Source organism: Cibotium barometz, chromosome 54 (assembly GCF_041138505.1).
Source record: "Cibotium barometz isolate CiBa-2024 chromosome 54, ASM4113850v1, whole genome shotgun sequence".
Taxonomy (NCBI): Eukaryota; Viridiplantae; Streptophyta; class Polypodiopsida; order Cyatheales; family Cibotiaceae; genus Cibotium; species Cibotium barometz.
Window position 1 is genome coordinate 1,418,649 of NC_141099.1, and position 12,023 is coordinate 1,430,671.

The 12,023-nt window shown below is 41.9% G+C and overlaps 1 protein-coding gene across 3 annotated transcripts in view; it reads left to right on the forward strand.

Moving 5' to 3' along the window:
* LOC147607766 (THO complex subunit 5A-like) overlaps nt 1-12,023 on the forward strand; it is a 100,213-nt gene that overhangs the window by 85,343 nt on the left and 2,847 nt on the right. The window contains exon 8 of one of the 3 annotated variants that reach the window (XM_086790103.1): nt 9,926-10,079. The exons of 1 other annotated variant lie outside the window; for it this stretch is intronic. In XM_086790103.1, the coding sequence (XP_086646229.1) occupies nt 9,926-10,079 (154 nt within the window). Of the gene's footprint in view, nt 1-9,925; nt 10,486-12,023 lie in introns of those variants that run through there. One more of the 3 variants, XM_086790102.1, reaches the window with a different exon arrangement.

The following is a 12,023-nucleotide window of genomic DNA, read 5'->3' on the forward strand; positions in this document are numbered from 1 at the left end:
GGTCATGGTAAAAATTTATGTATAGTTTTCTTGGTTATGAATTTATTTGATTAAGCATTATTTTCAGTTTATTATGAAAAAAATTAGCACACTCATTGTCATTAGTATTGCATTTGGAGAGAGATTATGCTCATGGAAACTTGGAGATTATGGTGCTGTCCATGGACGCTGAAAATGGAGATTTTAGCAAGTATGAAGGCTTATGGAGTCTTCGGTGTCAATAAGGAAGCTGCCAAGAAAAGATTTGTGAAGGTATTTTGATGATTTTGCCTCAATGTTTTTGGTTATTGGAGCATGGAAGAATGCTCAATGTAAAGAAGGGTTGTTGATTTATGGGATGAGTGAATTCCATGGCTCTTGCAAGTTAGCAAAGAGCATGTGTGGATGTTTGGGGTTCTCAAACACAACACAACTAACTACTTCTGACACAGCAAAGACACCCCCATTAGGTAACACTAACCTCAATTCCCACATCAGGCTAAACACAAACAGAGCATAGAGAACACGGATTGAGCAGAGATTTGCTAAACAAGATAGAGAATAACAGAACAGAACTGAAATACCATGTTTGATTGATCAAGATGAATCGTACATTGCTTTCTTCTTGTAAAAGACGACTACAAAGCCCCTATAAATAGGCGACTTCAGACAGTTTAGACGGATGTAACTAGAATGTCACAAGACACTAACAGATGATATCCGACTAACCAGATCATAACAAACTCCGACTGATCAACAATCCGACTGAGTAGAATTCCGACTGAGCAAAGATACATATATCCGACTTAGCAACTATTAGGTATTCTATCTGTAGTTCAACACATGGCACAGCCCGGTGGTTGATTTCAAGGAAATCGGACTTGAATTCACAATCCCTTGATCAGAACATACTGGCCACATGACAAAATTTGATGCTGCTTCTTCAAATGTCAGGTACTACATCACTTTGCTGCTCAGCCTGCATCCCTTCAACAACTGGAACCTCCTTCAAAACTTCAGTCTTCTCTGCTGATTTATCTTCCACTGAAGTCTCCACTGGCTGCTCACTCTGACTTGCTGTTTGCACACTCAAATTTATAATAGGTACTTCCACCTGAACTTCTGGTTCCTGAAACACTTCCTCCACAGTCCTATCACTCTGAATCTTCACACTCTGCATCTTTTTCAGTTCCTGTACCTGCTGAATCCAGTACTCACTTTCTTTCTTCAACTGTCCAACCTCTTCTACCAATCTTGCCTCATGCTGAGTTACAAACCCTGTTTTCATAACATCATAGGGATAATTTATCATTGTAGACATCCTCTCCTTGATCATTCCCCAAGAATCCTGCATAGTGCTATGCATTTGTTGCTTCAGAATCTGTACATCCCCTTGTGCCATCAGCACTCCATTCACATCCAACTCTTTATTCATCAACATCTGTTTTTCCAGCACCTGTAAAGGCTGAAGTCTCAATGTCATCATTTCATTATCAACCTTCATTTCTGCGTTATCTTTAGCCAATTTGTCCAACTCGGATGTAACCCTATCATCCATTTTTGCTGTCCATTCGCCTGGGGATGATAAGTTGTAGACTTTTTGTGCATAATCATATGAGTTCTTGTCAGTTCAGAAATTACATCATTCAGAAAGTGAGTTCCCCTATCACTTACCAGTTCTACGGGACACCCAAGCCTGGTCATGATATTGTGATACAAGAACTTTGCAACACTTGCAGCCTTGTTATCCTTCAGAGCTACAGCCTCAGCCCATTTTGTACAATAATCAGTAGCAACAAGGATATACCTGTTACCTCTTTGAGTTGTTGGTTTGACAGGTCCCACAAAATCAATTCCCCACTTCTGAAATGGTTCCAAAGGCAAAATAGGATGATCTGATATCCTATCTGAATTATCTGGCTGTCCAAGCTTTTGACAAATCACACATCTCTTGGCATATTCATGGGCATCTTTCAAAACTGTAGGCCACCACAAACCAGCCTGCAATATTTTCTTTCCTGTAATATCCCCTGAGAAATGTCCTCCTGCTGTTCCTGAATGTGCTTCCTGAATTACTGCCTTCTGCTCATACTCAGGTACACATCTTCTTATCACCTGGTCAACTCCCTTTTTGTACAATGCTCCAGCAATCACTAAGAATGGTCTACTCTTCAAAGCAAACTTCCTTCTCTGATCTGGAGTAAATTTTACTGGCATAAATCCCTCAGTTAAAAATGTCAAAAACTGATCATACCAGGAATCCGACTCAGCAGCCTGAACTTCAAACAATGGGGCATCTGGTAGATCATCATCCACCCCACTTGGTGCTTCTCCAGTTTCCAACCTGCTAAAGTAATCAGCAATAGCATGCTCTTTTCCTGGAGTATGGACAATCACAAAGTCAAATTCCTGTAACAAAAGCATCCACCTGGCTAATCTTCCTGTCAACAATGGCTTCTTAATCAGATACAGCAGGGCTTGGTGATCCACATGAAATATTATCCTGTTCCCCAACAAATAATGCCTGAACTTATTCAAGGAATATACCATACCCAAAGCTTCTCTTTCAGTCACAGCATAATTCCTTTCTGTAGATGATAATATCCGACTGGCATAAAATACTGGCCTGTACCATCCTGTCACCCTCTCTTGCATCAGAATTGCCCCTAATGCTACATCTGAGGCATCAACAAAAATATGGAAAGGTAGAGTCCAATCTGGTGACTGCAAAACTGGTGCAACAGCTACCATCTTCTTCAACAATTGAAATGCCTTCTCTTGAGGCTCAGCCCACACAAAAGCCACATCCTTCTTAGTTAAATGTGTCAATGGTGCACAAATATTGGCTAAATATCTGAGGTACCTGGCATGCCATTTGATCTGACCCACAAACCTCATTACTTCCTTCACATTGGTAGGAGACTTTGCTGTTTGAATAGCCTCAACCTTCTTCACATCAATTGCCATGCCTTCCTGTGAGATCACATGACCCAACAAAATCCCACTCTTCACAGCAATCACACTCTTGTAAGGGTTCAAGGCCAGTCTGAACTGCCTACACCTCTCCAAACACAACTTCAGATGCATCAGATGTAAGTCCTTCTTACCAAAAACAGAGAAATCATCAACAAATACTCTCATGAAGTCTTGTAAGTGTGGCTCAAAAACCTTATGTGCCACATAATTGAATGATGGTGGTCCATTTTTCAAACCAAAACTCATGACAGTAAAATCATATGCACCAAACTCAGTGATGAAAGCAGTTTTATGCTGATCCTCCTCAGCAACACTAATCTGATTGTAACCTGAAAAGCCATCCAGAAAGCTATACATTTCATGACCTGCTACAGCATCTAACACTGCATCACAAAACGGCATTGGAAAAGGATCTGTTATGGTTGCTGCATTGAGTTTCCTGTAATCAACACATACTCTCAGCTTCCCATTTTTCTTAGGCACCACAATTATTGGAGATAACCATGTCACCTGGCTCACAGGTTTAATGAACCCTACTGCCAACAACTTATCTATTTCTTCCTTCACCTGCAATGCAAAATTCGGATTCATCCTATACCTTTGCTGCACCACTGGAACTGCATCTGTTCTTAAATTAATCCGATGCTGATGTGATGCAGGATCTATACCCTTCACCTGAGAATACTCCCAAGCAAAGACATCTATATAGTCCTGTAACAACTGCAAAAGATCCTCCAAAAATTGTCCTTCCACCTGCACACTTACTTTCACCATCCTTGGTTCTGCATCTGTACCCAAATTCAGTTCCTTAAGATCATCTTCTTTAACCCGACTGGACGTGCCATACTTCTTGTCATAAATCCTTACAGCCATCTCTCCTGCCTCCTTTTGCTCTTGTTCCATCTGTTCCTTGGTAGCAATCTCTGTTTTCTGTTCCAGCAACTGTCTGAACACTGTCCCTTCAATCTCTTGACCTGGCAAGAACTCAGACTCTTCCTGATTCTGATATTCCACAAGCTGCAATATTCTTTCTACATCAACATCAAATAGTGGCACCACTGTTGGATTAGCCATTAAAAACTGTTCCTCCTCATCATCTTCTATTTCTTCAGCAAGATTAATTGTCTGTGCAAACAATGGCTTTTCTTTAAGAGACATATTTCTCTTACCCTGCATGGTTACAGTAATCTTCTTTTTCCCCTTGGTCAGAACCACCACATTCAATCCCCAATCCTGTTTAACTTTAGCCATTCTAAACCAAGGCCTACCCAGTAACATTTCATAAGGTGATAGTGATTCGGACATTCTGATTACCACAAAATTTACCAAGAATCCCATACCTGCAACTTCAATTTCCTGCTGCTTCAGAATTCCCAATGGTTGCACCCTGGTTTGATCTGCCATTTTCACCTGAAATGGTGCTGGGGCTAAACTTGCTGCACCCATTTCTTTGTATACAATTTCAGGGAGAATGTTAACCCCTGATCCTCCATCCAAAAGAACTTCATCAAACACCCTGCCCTGGTACTCAACCTTAATGACAGGAACCACAAAGTCAACATCTGCTGGATCAATGCTATTAACGGCTGGAACCAAAGTCGGATTATCTCCTGACTGCTGATCCTGAAGTCTTTTAAGCAATCTTTCCTTAAATGCTGGAACCAAAGCTAACAACTGATCTAATGACAATTGCAAGGGAGAATTTATGAGTACCTCAAACCAATCTTTGTCCCTTTTATCCTTCATCTTCACATTGCTTTCTGACTGATGCAGAACTAACTCTTCTTCATCCTCCAACTCCGATTCTTCTTGCTTGTCTTGATTCTTCAAAATTCTTCTTTGTACCTGGTCCCTGATGCCTTTTTGTTCCTTCCAATCAATTGGTCCTTTCTGTTTAGACCTGGTAACAGCCAATACCTCAATATCCTCAATCTGCAAACATTGGTTACAGTCACAAGCCCAATCCTCAGTATGCTCTTTGCTTTGCTGCTCTTGTATTGTTGGACCTTGCTTTACCTGTACCTGTTCATCTGCTAATTGAATCATGATTACATTTGCTTGAGCTGCTGGTTGATTCTGTTGTTGCTGCTGCCCCTGCTGGTTATTCTGATTGTACCTAATCACTGGGACACCTCTTTCTTCTCTATGTTTCACCCATAAGGCACATCCTGGCCCTATCCAATGATCTGGTGCTGAACAATAAACACAAGGCATGACTCTTGCCTGTCTTCCTTCATTGTTTTCCTGTTCCCTCCATGGTGGTCTATCAGATCTTGCTCTCTGAAATCCTCCTCTGCCCCTAGTTGGAACAGCCTGGTTTGCTGCAACCTCACCCCTGCCTCTACCTGCATAAGGTGTAGTCTGACCCCTGTTCTTGGGATTATACCAACATAAAGCTGTCTTATGCCCATCCTTGTCACAAATTTCACAGAACGTCTTTTCTTTTGGTGCTGCAACAGAATAACCTATCTTTCTCAATTTACTTACCAAATCCTCCTCTTTGGATTGCTTTGCTTTGGTCTTGTGCTTTTTCTTTGTCTTCACCTCTTCTTGCTCACTGTCGGATCCTGCTTCTGAATCCTCCTCCTCAGAATCTGATGCTGACTCTGGCTGGTCATCTGAATCCGAATCATTCTTTCTGGTGTGTTTGCCCTTGCCGCTTCCAAGTCTTTTCTCTACTCTAGCTGCTGCAATTACCAAATCATTAATTCCACCTGCAATATCAATGCTAGCCACTGCATTTTTCAGCCCACTTCTCAATCCTTTCAGAAAATAACCTGCCAGCATCTCATTGGTGGGTCTCTCATTTCCCTGTAACCTTTCAACCAGAATTCTGAATTTCTGAGCATAGTCCTCTACAAGCATCTTCTTTTGTCTGATGTCTCGGAGTTTTCTTAAAATGTCTGTTGGAGTCTTTTCCCTCCTGAATCTCTGTAAAAAGGCTGTTCTAAGATCATCATATGTTGGGAAGTGTGGTATCCCATATTGGCTAAACCAACTCATGGCCTTCCCTTCTAGAGTTGCTGCAAATTGCTGCAATTTAACTGCATCATTGTACAACACAGTATACCCATTTGCTTCCCATTTTGTCTCAAACTGAGCTACATGACAATCAGCATCCTCCTTAGATCCTCCGCTGAATTTAGCTGCTTTCACCCTAGGGTTGGGTAGTTGTTGAGCCATCGGATTTGGCTGAGGTGGTTTCCTAGGTCTTTGCACTGGTAGCCCCCCTTAATGGGTTGAACTGAAGACTCCTTCTAACTCCTGCAGACCTTCCTGTCAGGATTAGGGCGCCTAGAAGTCCCCCCACTAGCCTCTTCTCTGGTGCAACTGAACTTTCCCCCCCTTGGCCTACAACAATTTCTTCAGGGATTTGGTGTTCCTGATCATCTTCACCCTTGTCATCATAATGAAACGGGTCAGTGTTACCAATTCGGGCCTGAGCCCTGGTATAGTAAACCCTTCCTACTCTTCTGTCCCCCTCTGACATTCATTTCCCTTCTCGTAACAGAACGGGACCAGCGGGATCGCCAATGTGTTTGGGGTTCTCAAACACAACACAACTAACTACTTCTGACACAGCAAAGACACCCCCATTAGGTAACACTAACCTCAATTCCCACATCAGGCTAAACACAAACAGAGCATAGAGAACACGGATTGAGCAGAGATTTGCTAAACAAGATAGAGAGTAACAGATTAGAACTGAAATACCATGTTTGATTGATCAAGATGAATCGTACATTGCTTTCTTCTTGTAAAAGACGACTACAAAGCCCCTATAAATAGGCGACTTCAGACAGTTTAGACGGATGTAACTAGAATGTCACAAGACACTAACAGATGATATCCGACTAACCAGATCATAACAAACTCCGACTGATCAACAATCCGACTGAGTAGAATTCCGACTGAGCAAAGATACATATATCCGACTAAGCAACTATTAGGTATTCTATCTGTAGTTCAACAGTGGAGGTGAAAGACTTGTCCAAGCAAGGAGCAAGCAGTGTGGGCAAGGAATGAAGCTCGTATTTGAGCATACCAAAAAGGGGTAGTGCTGGTTAGTTTGCTCAAGAAGATGAGCAAAATGGTGTGGAAGCCATGAGAGGCTTATATATGTTTTTGGCACCTTTGGTTTCTCAAAAGAGAAACTTCAGAAAGAAGCACCCTTGAAGGTTCAACATGCAAAGAGGAAAGCATGCAAGGTTATGAAGCTTATTCGGGAGCTCACGGTAGTCATGATAATCGTATGTAAAACCTCAAGAGGGAGGTTAAATGGATGAGGCAAAGAGAGGAGCTCGCTTGGGAGCTCATTACTACTATGTTAGTGGCCATGGAAACCGAGGAGGTTTCTATATTAAGGCAATACATAGGTGTCATTGCAAGGAATAATAAGATAGAGAATTGGAGCAACAACAAAAGCTACAAGAGAACTACACAGTGAGAAGCGAAGGCAGAGGGAGAACCAAAAGGGGAAGCCAAGGTTAACACTCTAGACTCTCGCAAATTGAAGGATGCAGAGAATCAAAAGGGCAAAGATAGCCAGAGGCCAGAGGTTGACGAGAAGAGAGAGGTTGAAGTGGGGTTGTTTCTTGGTATCAAGAAGAAGAAGAAAAAAGACTTTCAGAGGTCATGCTGTTGCAATTGCTGCAAGTTGGTAAGTGCAACTGGCCCTGGACATTTACATGGTTGTCGTGATGTATGCATGAGAGATGCACGTGTAAGGTGCATGCGCATGGGTTGGTTCCCACCCAAACTTCTATGTTCAAATCGGACTCGGTGGTTCCGCTTTGAGCGAGTCGGCTCCAAATGGATTCCTGTCTAAGATGGTAGACACACGCACACATGTTCGTTTGATGGACACTCCAATGTATCATTGAGGGGGGGGGGTGTTAAGAGTTAGTGATTGCAGTTGTGCAATGCTACACTGATATGGGTGATGGGTGAGTTGTGAACACCTCGATTAAGAGGAAGCATTGAGAGATATAATCGCGGTGATATGTGTATGTGGGAAAGCACCCTAGAGGTGCAAGATATTGTGGTAAGATAAGAATGCCACATGTATGGTGTGTGAGTGTTGACCAAAGAAGTGAAAAAGGAAGTGCCATATGGATGATGATGTATAAGGCTAGAAAGCCTATATCATTGTATGGTTCATTGTGAATGCAAGAAGAAAGAGTTGTGTTGAGTGTGCAATCTCTCTCTCTCTCTCTCTCTCTACTCATGGAGTTTTTAGTGTGGTATAACCTACCTTAAATTTTATGCTTAATCTTGTGTCTATCACCATGATCAATCCCATTTTAGGATTGTTAACATAGGGTGCTATATATATATACATAGTTTTTCATAAATAGGGTGCTATTCTTAACTGTACACTCAAGGGATAATTGTCTAACTCTCTATAGATGTGACACTCCCTTGGCCTATAAAACATTAACCCCATGCCCATGGCAGGGATGTAACATACATTCCCCTTTAAGAGCTCTCCTCCCAAGGGACAGAGCCAATTGGACAAATCTTTTTGGACTATCCACAACTGGTTCAAGATTCAAAGTCCTCAATTCATCTTTTTGGGGAGTCTGTGAGTTGAGATAACAACCATAGTGAAACACAACTACGTAATTATCCTTTGCACTTCTTGGACTTACCCCAAAACATGTAAAGTGTGAGGTTAAGCTTTAACTTATGTTGGATAAGTTCTTTGTTAAGCCATCACTGATTGTGTGAGTCAAACAATCACTAACTCATTGATAGTTTTCAGCAACCTAATATTTTGGCAGAAACTTTCAAGTCTTGATACCCAAGGTAACTCTAACTTTTTTCGCCCTTGAGTGGAACATTTTGTAGTAGCAACTTGAGTGCCCACCCAAAGGCAAGTTGGTCTCCTGTCCAAAGGTGGTACTATTTCGGCCACAAATGGCACGGATGAAACTGGAGAGCTTGGGGGGAGCCACCAACCCATGCTGCTAGGCTACAAGCAGGGTGACCCAAATTTGGATTCTTATTTGGTAATCCTTGGGTCTCTCCTCACTCAGTAGGACTAGGGTGCTATTTTTAGCGATACACAGTATCTGATAATTGTCTAATTCTCTCATTAGCCAAGTGCTTATATGTATATGCACTCCCTTAGCCTATGGAGCATAGTTGCAGCGAAACGCATTTCATTCAGTTTGAATGAAACGAAACGTTTCGTAAACGTTTCATACGAATGAAACGCGTTTTATTCATGTCCACCTGGGAACTGTACGATTTAAGTGTTTTTTACCCAGATTCTTTAGTTTTAATTTGAAAACATGTTTTAATGTGTAAATGATGCATGCTTAATATTGTTTTGAAGGGAAGGCAACATATTTTTTACATATTATAAACTTATATATAAATTTTGGAGCCTGTAACCCCCCCTGCTTTGAATGAAACGTTTTTGAAACGTTTGGGATTTGAAAGAAACGTTTATGAAACGCGTTTCATGAAATGCCTGGCAACTATGCTATGGAGCATCCACCAATGCCCATGCGAGGGATGTATTATGGGGGTGCAGCCCAATCCTATGAATATGTTATTTTTGAGTCTTAGTTTTCTTTTGCCAAAAGAAAATTGAATGGATCAATTAGATAAGAGGCACTACCTTTTACACTTGGAGAGTTAGCTTTTGAATGTTTTGCTGATACTAGATAGTTCAAGTCACTCGAGGAGGGTATTGCTCAAACTATGTTGCAATACCCCAAACCCACACAGGATGGGCTTCACCTTGCCCTGGGCATCTCAAAGGTGTCAAGGTGGTGCCAACAAGACCCATTTTCATGAAGAGCCTTTTTTGATTCCTTCCCTTTTCACTCCATTTTCAAAATACCAGGGTAACTTTGCTAGTTAGTTGTTAATTGAATTACATTAAGGGAAACTTTGTTTTAAAAAAAATGCTTTTTCTACTGCTTAAATTTTGCATAACGATAAGAATCTGGGTGTTCAGGTAAATATGCGTGCATTAGAGGTTCTTCCTCAGTCTCAGGAGAACGAAGTTCTTGCTCAACAGCTCTCCTTGTTAGCAATGGTGTTTGACGTATATGTTGATCGCCAACTCTCTGGCCAAGACAAAAATCTTTCACTGCCACATGGTGGAAAAGGTAGTTGTAATGATGTTATTGGACGGAAGATAGCTCCTAGATCAATCAGAGGAAGGGAACGGCAGATGCAGATCATTTGAATCTAGTCTTTTTAGCTCTCTGTGGTCAATTATCCCAGAATTGTTTTACTTTAAACATTGCATGTTTGCTCTTTAATCAGCATTATTTGAGGATTGGTAAGCCAGGGCTTCATGGTTCCAGGTGCAGATATGCTTTTGGCCAGCAAATTTATAATGTCTTGACATAGTCTGTACTGGGCCATTGGTTTGGTGCAATGGTAGCCAGCTTCCGTTTCAACTGCGCACTGCTATTTTGCTCCTATGCTTATTGTACCTAAAGGTAGATAGGCAGGCAGGCAAATGAATCCCAGTTTGTGCATGGTTTTGGCAAGATAAGGTTTTGTTTTCCTTTCTGGGCTGAGGTGCCTCTTCTCCTAAACTTCACATTTCTTTGCATTGGAAGCATGGAGACCTAACTTGCGCATAATCATGTTAGGATGATCTAATTATCTTCAGTTCTTACAGAGGCCGCCTCTTCTGGTTCTATGGTTCATAGCGTATGAAGGTGCATGCAGAGTGCTGTTGTTTGCAGCAAGAACGTCTTTACTTGCCTTAAAAGCTTAATTCGAGGTGTTGGAGGTGGTGTGCAATTCTAGCAGAGACCTCGACTGTCCACAATCAAATTGAATGGTTTAGGGGTTCTCACGGCCACCTGAAGTCTCTCAGGAGGAGACTGTCCCCTAGCTTGGAAAACTCAATGATGTCTGCATAAAGTGCCAAGTTGGTGATTGCCTATTAAACAAAGTTCTCTGAGCATAGCTAGATATCTCTGGTGGAAAGTAGCACATTGCTATATGCACAAGCCGCTCCCCTGGTAGACATAACTGCATCCACATGTACCTGGCCTCGTCATCTCTCCGGACCATTGTGAGTATGGCACAGATTTGGCGTAAACATTGCCGTAATCTTCCACATGCCCTGGTCTCTCCTTTATATGTCGACTCCCAGACATATCCTGCAATTTGTGGTAAGCCCCTTAGCCCCTCTCTAAGCTCTGGCGTCTGTGTGTAAAAGATAATATCCCGCCGTATGAATGTCTGTGCAAACCCTCTCAGCACAAACCCTCCTGGTAAGACCATACTCTCACAATGCGTTCCAAGTGGCTATCCAGAATGCTGAGACAGTCTCATAGACTTTATGCCCCTTTTTGGGGTGGTGGTCTGCAATAATCACTTGGCCATCTTTCCCTCACTTGGGTGCCTCAGGCAGCTGCACTGTTGCAGCTTTCCTATGCTGTACTTGTAATGCTATGAAGTTGCCAATCACATGCACACCTTAATCCGGTGCCACGTAGACATGATTATTCCTTACAACTGCCTTAAGGCCAAAGTTAGAGGTCGTATATGGGCAGTTTGGAGCCAATTTGGTGGCGCTATAGGTGCTCGGAGGTGCCCAAGACACGCACCAATGGTTGGGACATATTATGGGCACAATATGAGCGCATTTTATGACATTTTTGATGACTTTTTATGGCCTGAAAAGTGAAAACCGACCAGACTACGACTTGCTATCAAATCCCTATATAAAGGCAAGTCATGGTCATTTCTATTCATTCAAAGACAGAGCTTGCAGAGCTAAGACCAAGTGCATCTCCAGATCAGTGTTTTCCATTAACGCACAGTGGAGGACAGTAAGCGTAAGTTCATTCATAGTCTAGATCTACATTGGATCTATGACAATCATTGTAATTACTCATTTGTTCAGTAATATATACCAGGAATAGGTTAGGTAAAGAGTCTCTCTCTTCTCCTTCTCTCTACTTCTCTATGTCATGAGCATGTGACTAGCATTAGTCTTTATTGCTTGGCATTAATCATCATTAAGCACGCTTCCGCATAGTAGTCATGTTACATTGCCACTAAGGTATATCTTAGTGTTGCCCAAG